Here is a 17,062-nt window from a genome sequence, read left to right on the forward strand (position 1 = left end):
AATCTAAAAGCCTCAGAAGTGCCTCAATCTTCCTGAAATCATGCATGGTTGAACATTTGAAATGAGCTCGCACATCACCCTCAGGCACTGATTCAGACTTGATTGGGGCAAGGCAAGCTGCAAGTGCTTATTTATACAACTACGTCATTTGGAGGTTGTCCAAAGGGAGGAAAAGAGACCGAAAAGATTACAAAGGAGTGGGAATTTCATTAACCACATTCCATTAAATTAATAAGTTGATTTCCAGGCTAATCAACAAGTTGTCCGATGCACATGCTGCGTGGATGGCATGTGTTAAAGACGCACACAAGATAGGTTAGATGTTTGAGGGGTAGGAGAGGGGGGGAAAAAAATCAAAGGACTCTACCAACAATCTATATAATTATCATCATCTGCTGCTTTTCCTCCCTGGCAAAGAAACACTCCATCCATTTGTAGCAATCGCCCGGGGGAACGTTACATCAAAACTAATCATAACGATTAAAATCAGCTTCTCTGCGAGAGGGAGGCAATAGGCAAGTTGGAGGCAGGAGGAGTGAGGGTGTTGTAAATGCAGAAAAAAAAAAAGATTTCTTTATTTGATTTTATAAAAACATAAACTCAACAAAGACTGAGGCACTGCCGCTGTGATCTCTTCCTTTGCTGGGAGTTTTATTCTGCAGATTGGTTTAGACTGGGGCAGAGACATGAGCTAATTGTATCCTGATCTTTGCCTTGAGGGGTTTCGGAGCCCTGGAGCAAGTATTCTCTGTATTTTGTTCTGTCTACCTTAGCCAAGCTATTGCATTTCTCACTGGTGTAGGAAGAGAAGCAGATCGTGGGCCAAATCGGAGGGAAAAGGTGCATAAAAAGCTACTTTATGCCGCTCTATGTTTCAGGTAAGCGGAGATTTATTTGGTTTGCTATTATTTCCGAGGCTGGGTGGACTGGGACATTGAGGCGCAGCAGCTTTTACGCATGTGCCAAGCGATTCGAGCGGTACAGTTCTTTAAAAAATATTTAACCACTTCCTGGCTATTGTTCCTCAGTTACTGTACAAATGTATTCGCGTGGCTATCGTATGAGAAGCTTTGGTGCATCTGGTGTAAACGAACAGCGGATTAGACTGCGATCTTGTCGAGCAAACACTCCACTTGTCCACCGTGTGAATTCGCTCCTGGCGCGTTTCGAGCTCCGAACACATCGCCGTATCCGTGTCGCTGGGGCTCCACAACTTGCTCCTAACTTACTCAAACCTGCCTCCGTCGTGTCCATGAAGTGTTTTCTGAAGCCAGTTTTTGTCGCGAAACAGTTCTATTTCCTGGCTGCCCCAGATCTTCTAATGAAAGACGCCATTGTGGAGTAATTTTGCCGCAGGCGTTTTTTTCTTATTCTGTAAGACAGGATGTACCTTTTACACACGTCAATGCAGAATCTGTGAATCATCCTTTAATACAAGCCGTAACCGTGTTAAGAGAATCATATTTATGTAAACGGAGACAAAAATAGGAGCGAATTTTGTCCTCTCCTCTCTTGGCTCTCTGACCGCGCCGTGCGTAATCAACTCCAAGGTCCGACTGCGAATCGGCAAATATAGTTTGCTAAGTAATAATCCTGACCTAGTTCACCCATGGGAGCATGTATTGTGTGAATCAACATCTGCTGATGTTCATAAAGTTTATACTGTGATATTATATTTTACATCCTACACAAAAAATAGGTTCAGTCACTCAAATCTTTCTCGCTGTACTGCAGGCAGACTTTAAACAACATTTATTAAATGTAACATCATAAACAAACCCCTCTGACGTTTAGGTCACCTGCAGTGAAAGCCAGTTTCACCAGTTTCAGAGGGCGCATGAATAAACAGAATAAGATTGAGATGTTGGGTTGTCAGGTCTGATCACTTGATGGCGCTGTAACGACAAAACCCCACTACTTTACACAGCATCTGTACATCTGTTTCCCACTAAGATTACACTTAAACACACTGATCCAGCAGAAGATAAATATTTAAAAAGAAAGTCCACATTTCAGTTTGAAGTTAGAGGTGCTTTACCTGCCCAACAGAACCCCTCGGAGAGAAATACTGTTGTTATATTTCATATTAAGGCTCTGCCACTCCTTTGCCCTGGGACAGTTTGCCACTGAACATGCACCACTGTCTCCAACAGCCTGCGGCAACCGAGCCCTGATCACACTTCCTTATCTGTGATGTCACGCTGACGACTGCTACAGTAACTCCACAAATGTTGAGGGAGACAAGTAGCTGTGCTGGTGATAAAACTCAGGGAATGTGTTTTTTGGAGTTGCTGCTTGGATGTCAAATCTGAAACTGTGTATCAGCTCAGATTGCCTTTTTAGTTATTGTTACCAGAGTGGCTCGAGTTCTGAAACACAGATTGGATAACTATGATCCAGAGGCCTTATTTCCCTTTATTTGCTACCTTTACTTTCCAGGTTAAAAAAAAAGTAGCTTATCCAGAAAATCAAATTTCTCGTAGCTCCGGAGCAGGTCAGCAAGGTCTCTTTGCTCTGGTAACTTTTTTTTACTGCAAGGCAGCCTCTTCATCCTTTCACTAAACACCAAAGTAGTTCTCACACTGAACACACTTCTTTATTTGTCGCCACAAACTTACACACATACTGCTGTTACTGAGAAACATGGTATTTGCGTGTAGTTGTGATTTGTGAGGTTTTATATCTCTGTTCTCATCTAAATACCTGCTTTGATGTCACTGTCTGACATTTTATTAAAATGTTGCCTGGGCGCTTTGCCTCACAATGCCTAATGACCACTTAAAAAAATCCAGTGACACACACCTGACCAGACAACCATATCCTGTTTACCCCGAGCGTTCTGTTACCGCCTCACTACCTGTTATTTTGTTGCCTTTGCAGCCGGCAGTGACTGAAGTGAACCCAAAGTCTGTAGTTGTCTGTGTGTGGACATTTGAAACAAATGGCCACGGGCAACAAAGCAGAGACAACCCATCCAGATTATGTAAATACCAGTCTGCCTGCCTCGAACTGAATGTTAATGCTCTGATCTGAAATGCTAATTGTGTCTTGTGCGATATGTCGAAACACTGAAGAGCTGCATTGTGGGATGGAAAATGAGTTTGTTGCTGATGTTGATCCCAACAGGCCCTTTGATTATTGCAATGGCAGACAGGCACTTGTTTCCTAAAGTTTCAGGAGCATTTGTGGGTAATATACCCCGCGTTGGCTTTTTTTAAAAGATGCAAACGGAGCTATACGGTGTGTGTTTGCTCCTTGAGATGTAAAGAAGATGATGATTTTGCATAAACGGCTTGAAAGACTTGAGGCCAGTGATGGAAAAAAACAACAGGGGTAACTGGAGCAGCCCAAATACTCCGGGCTTTTGATGCACTGTGCCTGTTTTAGATTTGTTTGTGCATACTGTGGTGCAACAAAATGACACAAGCTGGGTAAACGAGCAAATTCCCCAAACACATGCGTTGCGACTTGTTTCAGAAAGGCTGGAAAGTTTGGGAACACGTCTACAAACACGGGAGACTTTTGTAGCACTGTGCCAAATTCAAAATGGCAACAGGTACTGTAGGAAGAGTGCAGGTGTGGAGGATCTTGAGTGCGCATCTTGAAGCTGATGGCTGATTCGTGAGTGTCACTGATTGGCCGTGCATCATGTGCTGAGTGATGGATTGTGAGGATGTGGTGACCTTTGAACTGTCCTTGAGACTTAGGTGTAAAAAGCCAGAAATGTGACGTGGATGTTGGTCCAAGAAAAGGTCCGAAACATGTGTATCTTTACTTCCAACAACTCAGAGTGATTTTGTGATATAAGAGCTCATTCCCACAACCCGCTACCCCCCCTTCACCACCCACCCACCCAACCACCCGTTCTCTTTCACTCTCTCTTCTCTCTCCCCTGCAATTTTCCATAATGCCTTACAGATTTTACACTCAATCCACCTTTGCGATGACAAGGCTTTGAGGAAATCCAATTCCACCAAGCTGTTTTCAGAACTTACTCTCCACAGGCACACACTCGCTCTCACACTCACTCACTCTCTCACACACACACACACACACACCACCATCTCCACAAATTAGTCAGGGAACAAATTACCTGCATTCTGAGTGTGATCCCACGCACTTTGCCGGCTGCCTTACACAGGTCCCCTTTTGAAGAGCAGCCATGTGATTTCTCTCTCTTTTGCCCTGCAGGCCCCTTTGCCTTCTGCGAGGGATTCTGGAGTTGAATTTTAAAACTATGTATGGCTGCTGCCTGCGCTTATCAGCGCGTGCACAAGCGGCATGCAAATCAGACCAGGATCACACACCGCATTGGAGGCCTACACTCAAAGGCAAGCTTAATTGCTAATTGGGTATCTAGGTGTGAAACTCACACTGCCAATGAGAAGCAGGAATGTGGATGTTTTAAGGCCAGTGGTTGAACTAATTAATTTTAATCTGAATGTTATTAAAATTTGTGGATTCCCTGCATTTTCTATGAAGAAAAAAACAACCCAGGAGAGTGCTGTGGCAGTACTTTTAACAGCAATTGGACATGTTGTGGTGTGGTTTTTATACTCCATGATCATTAGCGTGGTGGTTTTGCAATGCTGATGTGGTCAGCGGAGGTGGTGTTTACACATTGCAGTCATCACACAGTAACTCTGATGTTTGTCAGGCGGGCGGCCAATGAGAGGCTGATCAAAAAGATGCTTCAAGTGTCTTCTGTGAGGGACACACTGCTGTTTTTGGAGGGATGTTGTGGTGCTTGTGCACATGAGGTCACACAAATGATAAATGCACAGATAATAAAAAGATTATATTAACAATGTTGCTGAAAATGCAATGACTGGCTGCTTTTGTGTGATTGGAAAGACCAGGATCAGTCAGGTGCTTGTGAGTGATGTGTGTTTGTGGGTGGAGGGAGCTATATAGGGGCTTTATGTCCAGGTGGTTGAGTGGGTTGGTCATCACTTGAGTTTTTTTCCCTGAACTTTGGACTTTGTTGTGTTGAAGGAGGGTTTGACCCGCAGACACACACAAAAAAGCTGAACAATGGGCAGCAGCATCAGGAGGAGGGTGACCGCGCGCAGAAACACTGCTCCAAAAGGGGGCAAAGGCCAGCTGTGGCAGGTCCAGATGTGCGCCTTGACCCTACACCCACACCCAGACGGTGTTTTCCCCTTTTCCCCCTGTGCAAGATTTGTTTTATTGTGAAAATGCGACGCAGATACCTGCCACTGAAACAGCGACAGCCCAAAAGAGCCGCGGGCGCTACAATGCTAATGTTGTCGGGGGCTTTGACTTCTCCCAGCCATTGCAAAGAAGCTGCTCCGTGTGACAGCCACGGCGCCGCTCTTCCCCCGGTGTGCTCGCTATCCCGCTTTTCACGCCTCTCCACATTTGGCAGGTGCGTTGGAAAAAAGCCGACCGCGTCCTATCTGCTCACCTCGACGTCTGCGCTGTAATGGACGAGACGGACATCATGGACTTAACGCATCAGAAAGCGAGAAAGCGACCGCGTCCAATCAGTTCTGTGGATGAGTCCGTGCACGCTTCCCTCAAACGGCTGCCGATCCGAGCGGCGGAGTGCAGGGAGCCCTCACTGATGTTCGCAGTCAGAGGAGAGCCGGTTCCCGCAGCATCTCTCAAGCAAAATGACCATTCGGTGACTTCCTCTCCAAACACAGTGATGCCGGCGCAGGTAAACACGCAAAGTCCGATAATGTGTGGGGTTAAATAAAAGAGACTGGGGTCGGACTGTCACTTTCACTGCTGCAGGAGCAAAGTGACACACACTTAGGTTTTCTTGAACGCAGCATGTGAATAGATGTCCTTAAACGAGTGCGCACTATTGTCACGTTATTTGAATATCACGCACGCACTGTTTCCTCTGTTTCCTGTTTTAATTTACTCTTAAAACAGTTTTAATCATATCCAGAAAATGCTTGTATTATCTCATTCTGTAATAATCCGCAGTAATTGAGGCGTCACAGGCACTACACTGGGCTATTTTCTTCCATCTGCACTCGGGGTCTGAAACTTTTGGGGGGTGAACTGAAGTAATTTCCTTCTGAGAGCTTAACACAAATTGTCTCCTTAATGGTGTTTGTAGGTTAACAGGCGACAATTTCTCCAAATCCTATTACAGTGTTCAAATCGAGAGTCATTATTGCTCATTTTCCAAGACTATGAGATTGATGCTCCAAATTAATTTGGTTTTGGAGATTATGGCCCACAGGAGTGGATGCTTGTGGATTGTGGCAACATTCAGGTCAAGGTCAGGCTGCTCTAACTTGCAGAGACGAAAATCTTCTCTTTCATTCCCTGACTGTGGAGTGTGTCATGTTGTACCGAAATATTGTTGCGTTTAATTATTTTTTTTACAAATTTAAATGAGCTAAATCTTAATTTTCCAGCCGCCCGTGGTTGTAATCGTGCATTTTTTATATGATATGCAGAAGAAAAAACATCTTCCTTTGTAATATTTTCCTCCTTGTGTTGTGTCCTACAGGATAATCGCTCCAGCATGTCCAGGCCCATGATCACACGGTCACCAGTGTCTCCCTTGAGCAACCAGGGCATCCCAACACCTGCACAGCTCACCAAGTCCAACGCCCCTGTGCACATTGATGTGGGCGGACACATGTACACCAGCAGTCTGGCCACCTTAACAAAATTCCCAGAATCCCGGTGAGTCTGCTCCACCACGCTTCTGTATTTCAAGCGTGTGATGGAGGTTTTGGGTGTAGTATTTTGCTCGAAAAACAAGGGACGAGATCGCAGAAGATTCAGTGTCTTACAGGGAGTTTCTTTTCCAGCCAGATTTATCAGCGTCAGAATGTCATCCTGTTTAATGTTTAATGTCATCCCGTGACATTAAACAGTCAAATGTCACATCCCGTCAAATCACAGAAACATCTCGCGGATGCACTTGACGGGAGTATAAATGTTTACTCCTTCTATCCTTCTATCCCCTCCAAAAAAATCTGCAGCATCAGTTGGATTTATCAGATAGTATCGCACAATGTCTCCCTGTGTAAGTAAAGCCCACAGTTATTTTGGGCGATAAACAATTTGTAGGAGTGCAGAATGCAGTGCACAGACAAAAGCAACTTGGTTATTCTGACAGATGTCACAGCAGCAGTAAAGGGCCAAAGGGCATGGGGCCATCTGGAGGCTGGGAGGCCGCACTGTCGCTGCGAGCTCAGGCCCGAGGGTGACTGGCACCCTGCCTCGGGCAACCAACTACCAGCTGGCCCTGACCTTTTCAAGACCACCTCTGTTTTTAATCTCTTTCTTTCTTTCCTTCTTTCCTGATGCGTGTATCGAGCTCAGTAATGTGTGCATGTCAGTGCGAAGGTGTGAAAAACATTTCAGAGCTTGAGAAAATGAGTGAGTCACATCCCTTTGCACATGCTCTTGCTTCACTGTATAATTTTTTTCCTCTCTCCCTCTCCTTTCTCCTCCTTGTCTCCCACCATTCAAGGTGCAAGGAACATGAGCTCGAGAGTAGTATATTGATTATGCATATTATTAGTTCAGAACTCATGTTTCGAGCTTTTGCACGCAAAAGTCAAGGAATGTAAGATTGGAAATGTTGACATGTTGTCCCCCTCCCTCCCTCCTTCCCTTCTTCCCTCCCTTTCTGCCTCACCCCCCACCCCTCCCTTCTCTCTGGGTAGAATTGGTCGTCTCTTTGATGGCACAGAGCCTATAGTCCTGGACAGCCTGAAGCAACACTACTTCATTGACAGGGATGGACACATGTTCCGCTACATCCTCAACTTCCTCAGGACGTCCAAGCTCCTCATCCCAGACGACTTCAAAGTGAGTGGATGTCCATCCTAGAAACTGTAAAGTCCCATCAGCCAGTCAGCAGTCCTACAACTTAGCACACACAATGAATGCTAAGGCCGTGGAATGCCTTTGGTCGCTGGTCCTCCTTGAATCGCTTAAAACGGTTCCCATGCTGGAGACAGAGTATCAGGGCAAACAAAGCTCAAGCATAATGCATTTACTCATCACGAGACGCAATTTGGTCCCCTCCAGCTCTCTGTGGCCAAAGATTCTCTTGAGATATGTAAGGAAAACAATAAGCTTGCATCAAGACAAATAAATAAATGCTCTGGCGCCCATGACCACATTGCATGTGCTCGATTTCATCAGCGCTCTGTGTTCTCAAGCCAAGTGTCCATCCAGGGTGAGTCTCACTGTATGTGACACATTAGCATTCCTTTTTTTTTTTTAACTCTTATGTGTCATTTAGTCAGTAATTACTTAACTTGCCCTGGGAGAAAACAAATAACCACATTATCTGATGGACTGTCCACAGTGTGACTCAATCAGCGGAAAGTATGTCAGCTAAAATAAGCAAAGACAAAAGACAGGCTCAAGTTCAAGCTAAGGCCACATTCACATTGAGTAGATTTTGAGAGGAGCATGAGAAAACTCGAACGTGGTGAGATTTAGGCCCTGCAGTCCTGCGGGTAAAGGATCTGCTCCTCTACCCCACGCAACCCTGTGTTACATGTCGCACTATATCTACTCCACACTGGAGCTTTTGTAATTTTTGCTGAATGGTGTCTTTGCTCGGGTTTATTGCTCATTCATGTAGAACGGTGGTTTTCAAGTTTCTTTTTTGGTTTGGATCCACATTAGAAAGAAAATCACAACCGTAAACTGATTAGCTTAGTCTGTTTTTCGGTTGTTTTGCTCTCGAGTACAAGCAAGATATACTGTGTGCTGCATTTAGTCTACCAGCTTCCTCCAGTTGAGTTTAGTCTACCTTAAGTATCTCTGTACGGTATACATCAAATGCTTTCTGCATGATAGCTTGAGGGAGTTTATGAGCTTTATGTAACAAAAATAAAACAAACAGGAGAGATTATAGACTGTTGGGATATTAAGTATCCGTAAATAAAACATTCATACTACAATGCCTATGTTGGAAAGGTTTTTGCTAATCATGGTCTTTGCAGTGTTGACCTTGTGACCCAGCATGAGTCACAAACTGTTCGCACTCTGATTTTGTACTACAGTATGCAACATTTTAACTGCCTGTAAATCTTTAAACTCATCGTTTTTGTGTGATAGATATGTCCAGTAATTCCCTGTATTAACATTTGCTCCTTAAAGTGTCAGGTTTAACAAAAGTAACTGGATGAATGTTAAACAGCAAGACTTGTTACTTAAAGGGTAACTTGGGTATTTTTCAACCTGGACCCCATTTTCTCATGTTTTTGTGTCTAAGTAACTAATGGGAACGACAGCTTGGACATGTTTGTCCTGTATTGAGTGAGAGCGCTGCAGTCAGCAGCCGCAAAACAGGCTATAATGTAACCACTAGGGGCATTTGTGCACCTTCAATTTCCGTTATTTTTGGCACTGACAGGCTCAGATTATTATTCTAAGTGTCTGGCAACATTCTGGAAATGATCCCTACAAAGATAGACCTTTTTATTAAAGAGTAAGATCCTTTTTGTTTAACTAGAAACAGCCCTGAAATTGCCATCGCCAAACCCACCAGACTCTATTTAAAAAAACAGTAATTTTAGCGTGTGCATAGCGAGCATGTTTTGACATCTAACTGGATGAGTTAAGGGTTTATTCGACCAAACCAGAGTTGGAGAGTGTTGGAACAGTGAAGACATGAATCAAGATGGCTTTTGAGGGTTTTATTTTGTTTTCTGTCAACCTTGAATGAGGTGTGTTGTATGGTGATAAAACTACTGTTTATCTAAATGGAGTCTGGTGGGTTTGGTGAGAGCGATTTCTGGGTACTTTCTAGTTAAACAAAAGAATCTTACTCTTTAGCAACAAGGTCTATCTCTGTAGGGATCCTTTCCGTAATGTTGTCAGACACTTAGAATGATAATTTGAGCCTGTCAGTGGTAAAAGAAAAGCGTTAATTGCCCATTAATGTTATATTGCAGCTTGTTTTGCTGCATCCAGCTGCAAAGATCTTGCTCAATACTGGGCTGATCTCAAAAACTGTCATTCCCATCAGTCACTTAGATACAAAAACATTATAAAATAGGGTCCACAGTTACCCTATAACCTGGTACAATCAGAGCTAACATAAACAGAACTGCCATATCAAACAGCACATGCAAGATAATATACATAATATCCTTTGCCCCGTCTCCTACAGGACTACAGTCTGCTGTATGAGGAGGCGCGATACTTCCAGTTGCAGCCCATGCTTGCTGAGCTGGAGCGCTGGCGCCAGGACCAAGAGCTGGGCCGGGTGTCGCGTCCCTGCGAGTGCTTGGTGGTGCGTGTTGCACCTGACCTGGGCGAGAGGATTACGCTCAGCGGCGACAAGGCCCTGATTGAAGACGTGTTTCCGGAAATTGGCGATGTCATGTGCAACTCTGTCAATGCTGGCTGGAACCATGACTCCACGCATGTCATCCGCTTCCCACTCAATGGGTACTGCCACCTCAACTCTGTCCAGGTAATGGGAACTGTGGGCTGCTGTGGGTGTGTTGTCTCTTATCCTGAGAGTTTTATTCAGCATGCCTCTATAAGTATAAACACTCAAAGGTTAGATAAAGTATGTTTCTCTATATTTTTTGCATTCAGTCGTATGCCCAAGGAGTTGACTGAGGTGATGATCTGTTCATTCAGCTTTTTTTTCATCTGCTGTTATACTGTAGACTTTTGGAATTTTACTGATGTCTGATTGCAAATTCTTATCTTTTTTAATCTAATCGAGTCACAAGAACAGCCTTGCGGAAAAATGAGCCCTTTGATGAGTTCATCAAAGCATCAATTTAGCAAGCCATCATTACGCAACTCTACCACCATCTTTACTTTTCTGGGATCTGACCGGAATAATGATTTCGACTTTGGCTCTGGAGTTGGTAGATGGTCAGCTTTAATATTATGCATCCCTTTGCAACACTCATAATATAGTCCCTACATTGCACCCATTGCTCCTCTGTGTTCCATGTGGATGAAAAGCATTTACAGTTAAGTCCGTAAGACATTTTGACTGTTTTAAAGTTTCCCTCTGAAGTTGGGATCAGTGCCAACCTGCAGAGAAAGGATAGTAAATGCATTAATGGTGGATTTCAACCCATTAAGTGAAGGAATAGCCGACACATTGAATCATGTTGGAGACTCACATGAATGTGCAAACTGGGGGGGAACTGGCAGACAGAAAGAGGACGTGGGCAATTCAGAATGCAGTGAAACACTTAAGCAGACATAAGATGATTCCCCAGAGTGTCTTAGGCGATTGTTGGATCAATGCTCAATTTAAAATAAAATAAAGCCAAGCAGCTACACATTTTGGTCTGCAGTGTCCAAGAAACAAATAAGTAGAACACAGCTTTAGTACAGTTTCTTACCAAATAGTAGTTCTGCAAACCCACAAGACTTTTTCTGTTGTTCAAAGACGTACTTTGACATCTTTAAGGTGTTGGGAGAGTTCAAGGGGAGCAAAACTATGACTTGAAATTTAATTATCCAAAGATACAGTGATGCTGGGGAGGCCATGACCCCCTAATGTAATTGCTGGTCCCCTCATTGCCACCCTGGCAAAAATAATTGGAGGGAAACATTACTGTTTTAAAGGAAATGGCCACTTTAGAATGAAAATACAGACAGTTCTTACTGACCCTCATGCCGACAAGAAGTCCAGTGTAGTTTTTTAATCCACAAAACTTGTTCGGGGTATCGGAGGATAACACCTAGCCGGATTTTTCCATACACTTGAAGTGTATGGAACTGTATGTAATGGAAATGTAATAAAACTCCGCTAATGCATTTCAAAAACGTCAGAACGGCTCGTCCGTCGTAATCCAAGTGTCCTGAAGCCGCGGCATGCAAAACTGACTTGAAAAGACGTAATTTACTCCACTTTTATAGCATTATTTCTCATCGTGGTCAGTTAGCCTGCAGGCGTGCTGTGTTTAAATGGCAACTCGCGCGAGACTCGAGAACGTTCAGAGACGTTCTTGTTCTTGGCTAGCTGTTATCCTCCGATACCCTGAACGAGTTTTGTGGATTAAAAAACTACACTGGACTTCTTGTCGGCATGAGGGTAAGTACTGTCTGTATTTTCAGTCTAAAGTGGTCATTTCCTTTAAGAGGCTGTGGCGCAATTATTTTTTAGGTGTCAAGGTAGTGGTATCAGGTGAAACTAGACAAATTAAGGCATCCATTGGTACCAACTTTGTCTGTATAACTTGTTGGGAAGGGGGCTAAAAAATGCTCCAAAATTGGGTCAAATTTTGGCCAGGGAACAACTAGCATGGTTTTCAAAGTAGGTTCTATGGGTAACCACGAGTAAGCCCTAAACTTGAGAAGGCCTTTTCACAATAAATGTTCTGTATAGTCAATGAACTCCTTCAAACTAAAGCTGTATATTTTAAGGAAAAGGACAACCAGCCTATTTGATAAACAATGAGTTGTAGAGATAACACATTACCACAGGAGTTCTGTGCAACTCAAAATGTTAACTGTACCGACATTAGTCTTTGCACATGAGATAGTAACATTAACTTTAAAGTAAGAAACCAATGTATATCAGTATGCGATTCCTTTACTCTTATATTGGCAAAGTTTTCAACAACTTCAACAGAGTAATAGAATTCCTGAAAGTCAGTTATATTTTTTGGTTTTGGTGTGCCGCCCCTAGATTTTCAGTGGCCCCTCTTGGCCAACCTTATAAAACTTTCCTGGGGGCGCCACTGCAAAGATGTCCATTTATACACTGTATAGAAAGATTTGTGATCCATTCTGAAGCATAATAAGTTCTAAGCAAAACCATATTGTAAGAGTAAAACAAGACTTTAAAAAGAAAACTTCTACACACTGAAAAATGTGTTAAAGTCCTCTTTTATATTCAGCATGTATTTGGCAATATTGTATTTCCCTGATTATATATTGATATTCCACTAATTCATTGATGGCAAAATCCTCAGATACACATCAATAAAGGATGGAGGAGAGGCATATTTGAAAAGATTTCACAATGATTTGGACTGTGTCTCCATCTGAGGAAGTCAAATCTCCATCTCCCTCCCAAAAAACACACAAACAAACCCGTCTCTGAAGTGTGTGAGTCGTGGAGAGCAAGCAAGAGAGTGAGCATGCTCCCTGGCAGGTTGTCCCCAGGCAGGGCCCATAATCCTGTTTGGTTATTAAAGCACGCCGGCGGTGGATGCTGTATCTGCGGCTAATGGAGGCAGGGCGGGGGTTTTGAGAGAAGGAAGGGGGGCAGAGAGAGCTGCCAGCAGTAGGGGGACCTTTGTAGTTTTGGCGGAGGCTTGGGCCTGGGGGCTGGGGGAGAAATGGGGAGAGGGGGTTTTGCTGAGCAGCCCACACTGAGCCAAGTGGCAGAGAGAAAGCCTCACAGCTCCCTGGGGCCTCTTCGATGGAATGTGATCCTACAGCCCCCCTGGACACGGTCTGTAGATGTCTGCAAGGCTGCGTGATCAGGAACAGCTACACACACATGCAGGCAAACACACATGTACACCAGAAAACAATGAAAATGAGGCATGAGGCAAAACGAGAGGCTCTTGGTTTTGTGAAAGTCTTGTGAAAGTCTCATCCAAATTCCCGTCACAGGCCGTATGTTGCAGCTTACTCCCAGAGCTGTTTCCAATGCCAGACCTAGCACTAACTCGGCAGCATGTAACTAGAAGAGTTTCGGACGATGATGTGCTTTCAGGTTTTGCAGCAGTAAACAAAAGGTTATAGGTCACATTAACGTTTTAGCATCATAACTCATGGGGACTGGTAGACCTCCAGGAATGATTTATCAGGCATCTTGACCAGGTTGGCACTGACTATGAAAGATATACTGTATGAGTGAGCATTGCCTGCTGGTAAAGAATGCTAATGATGGTTTCCCCTCTGTGACTGGTGTCCTGTTTTGCCACTGACATCTTCCTCCTTCTATCCCGTTCCACCCCTTCCAGGTTCTAGAGCGCCTCCAACAACGTGGCTTCGAGATCGCCGGCTCCTGCGGCGGAGGCGTGGACTCATCCCAATTCAGCGAGTACGTCCTGAGGAGGGAACTGAGGAGGACGAGTCAGCGAGGATCCAATTCAAACAGGATAAAGCAGGAGCAGCTGGACTAGAAACCTCCTGAGCAGCAGGAGGTGCTAGACTTTTCTGTGGCAGCCAAACGCTCGATGCTGCAGAGCTCTGTGGACTCTGTTTTTCTTCGTTTCCTTGTTGATGTTTTTGTTTTCTTAAACTTGAGAACCATCTAGAGAATAAAAATGAGGTGCAACAGGAGATTTTTTTGCCATAAGAAGATACAAGACATTTGATAAGTTTGAGATTCCAAGGACATTTGTGAATGTCTAGCCCCCATAAAACAATTAAAAAAGGATTTATATACGCTGGATCCCCAAGCAAAGTTTGTTTTAAAACTTGGAGCCTACATTAGGTTGAATATGATTTCTACTATACCCATATAAATTAAAAACAAATATAGCTCATGTAGTATGTTGCATAGCTTGTCACCAGTGATTTGATTTTGATGTCTCACTGGCAAATTGGCACAGTCTGTTTTTAGTCCCTTGCTGTAAAAAGGTCACTAATGTGTTGCTTACAGTACAGAATGTCTCAGTTGTCATAAACAGTTAGTTTCAACAAAGCATCTTTTTTCACATGATGTTGAATATTGTGATACCAATGAAGTGTTTTTTACTTTAATGGAAGTTATTTTATTGGATTATGCCATGACATATAGTTGACATTATTAGTCTCATCAAAATTAAGCATCAAAGGCCATCCTATATGCAGCAGTACAGAAAATAATTTAGTAAATTATTATGTCACATTTGCTTCATCGGGGAGTATGAACTACTAACCCCTGTGTGCTACCTTGGGAATGATTTAATTGGATCATAATATTCCTCCGAGTCATGACCTGTAAATTTTTTCATTGTATATGTGTTTGTGTTTTTTACATTGAATCTTTTTAAAGCAAATTTGTTGCCTCAGACATGACTGAACAGATTAAGGCTTATTGTACTACCCACTCCAAGATCACTTTTACTTGTAGCACATATTGATATGAAGTTGGATATAAAGTATTTCTAAGATGACTGACCCACCTACGCTCCCTAGATTTGAGTAAAGAGGAATGTAGCAAAACAAATGTGAAATAAATCTCAACTAAAGTTGTCATGGTGTCTGTTCGCTGTTTTTACATCGCTGTAGGGACTGGCTTCACATGTCTGCACAGCTAAATGGTAATTCCTTAAATTTGAATTTACTGCATCTATCCTACCTCTTAAGATTCTCTCCAGCATCCTGTGTGTGTTCAGTGGCAAACAAGAATCTTTTACATTATGTAGTGTTATAGCTCTCTACAACCAGAGAGGTGAAGCTAACTTTGCCAAGGCAATATTGTACCTTGGAGGATTTATGCTGGTGCATCAGTGACTACATGGGGCATTCTTTACTTAGTTATATTGAATGGAGCCGACTTCTCCACGCAAGTCCTGTCAGTTGTGCTTCCACATATCCCTGCAGGGCCAAAATCCAAAGTGAAATCCCACACGGAGCCCTGTCGTCTTGTCTTCATCCCTTTTGGCAGAATCTCCACTTTCTTTGGCTATCTACGGTTTATGCTATATGTGTCCCCTTCAAGGCCTCTTTGCCCTAGATTCCCTTTTGACTGACTGTTATTCTCATAGGCTAGAGGTGCAACTGTGAGTGGTACACAGCAATGCTTTGCTTTCAATCATAAAATCAAATTATTCATGGAGCAGGCATCAAACACATCAACGCTCTGCTAAAACTATTACAGTTACCAGACTTAAGATAAAAGTTCAACTCAGCATTCAAGTGTTAGAGGCGATATATATAACTGACGGATCGATGTAAAAAAAAATTGAAACACAATTCTAATATTCAATCTATACGACATCATCAGCCATTTCTTCAGACTTTCAGCAAATTCTCAGCAGCCTGTTGATCATTTCAAATGAGCAAAATACAACCCGATAAACGTTTAAAACATGTCACTGTCATTATGTAATTTCCTGCTCTCTCAATCAAAAAATAAAGACGGAGCAATGCCATCATTGCAGTCAGTTTCTTACGTATAGGATTCCTTCAGCATTAACTGCTCAGGAGGTTTTTAGGGAAAGCCGAATTATCCACAGAGGTGTCCTCTTTGCCAAAACAGACCAACCAGGTGATTAAAGCCAGTAAAAACACTGAATAAAGCAGTTTCATGTTAAAAATCAGAGTTTTTCCAATGCTGTTTGGCACAGCAGGGGGCATGGAATCACAATATGGAAAAAATTCATCCTTACAACTGAATCTGGGTGAAAATGTGTGTGGGATAGTGGCCATATTGGTATTATGCAAATAAGAGAGCACAAATAAAATATAATTTAAAAATAACTCATGAATCTGAGTATTCCATTGTGTTTCTAATGTTAAAAATATTAAATAGACACCAAGTTTGCTAAAAGCGTTTTTTAAAAAAAGCTTATTTTAGATGGCCGCCATCTTGGAAATATGCAAATTAGTGGTCCAGATGCATCCAATCATAAAAATAAGCATTCCAATGTATTTCTTGTGGTCAAAAAACATGAAATAGACACCAAGCTTATAGCTCAACTGGTTCAAGAGTTATGGCCAAAACTGTTTTCAGGTGGTGGTCATATTTGAATTTGCCGCCATGATGCCCCAGTATCCAGGTGTCTTCTACATGCAATAAGGTATACATGTACCAAATTTGGTGCTTTTATCATAAACTGAACAGTTGTCTTGATTTTTTTGAGCTATGCTGCCACAAATATGGAAAAAACCCTCATTCATTTTCTTGCAAAGTGTTTCTGTACTGAAAATATAAAGCCACAGTCAGCAGCCTGATAGCTTAGCTTAGCTTAGCACAAATACTGTAAAACCACAGTCTGTCATTTAACACTTTGGTTTTTGTGCATAACAAGTGAGCTTTATAGGTGCTGGTAGGTAGGTTTTGTTAACTTTGGACAGAGACAGGCTAGCTGTTTCCCCTTGTTTAAGGTCTTTGTGCTAAGCTAAGCTAACAGGCTGCTGGCTTTGTATTTATTGTACAGTGATAACAAACCTCTTA

General features: G+C 42.9%; 1 protein-coding gene across 2 annotated transcripts; it reads left to right on the forward strand.

Moving 5' to 3' along the window:
• Positions 1-557: 557 nt before the first annotated feature.
• Positions 558-15,133, forward strand: LOC126383216 (BTB/POZ domain-containing protein KCTD1). Of its 2 annotated transcripts, XM_050033703.1 has the most exons (6): positions 558-878; positions 5,390-5,683; positions 6,494-6,672; positions 7,665-7,809; positions 10,133-10,438; positions 13,917-15,133. In XM_050033703.1, exons 1-6 carry the CDS (start codon positions 870-872, stop codon positions 14,076-14,078), a joined length of 1,095 nt encoding a protein of 364 aa, XP_049889660.1. In that variant the 5' UTR covers positions 558-869; the 3' UTR covers positions 14,079-15,133. The 2 variants fall into 2 exon arrangements, with proteins under 2 accessions (XP_049889660.1, XP_049889661.1); XM_050033704.1 differs by lacking the exon at positions 5,390-5,683 and having other exon boundaries at positions 584-878.
• The last annotated feature ends 1,929 nt before the right edge of the window (positions 15,134-17,062 follow it).

This window comes from Epinephelus moara, chromosome 21 (genome assembly GCF_006386435.1).
Source record: "Epinephelus moara isolate mb chromosome 21, YSFRI_EMoa_1.0, whole genome shotgun sequence".
In the NCBI taxonomy this organism is placed as follows: Eukaryota; Metazoa; Chordata; class Actinopteri; order Perciformes; family Serranidae; genus Epinephelus; species Epinephelus moara.

Bases quoted from the DNA above. Each gene is read 5' to 3' on its own strand.
- LOC126383216 (XM_050033703.1), top strand. The intron at 6,673-7,664 runs GTGAGTCTGCTC...CTCTCTGGGTAG, and splicing joins ACAAAATTCCCAGAATCCCG to AATTGGTCGTCTCTTTGATG. The intron at 7,810-10,132 runs GTGAGTGGATGT...CGTCTCCTACAG, and splicing joins TCATCCCAGACGACTTCAAA to GACTACAGTCTGCTGTATGA.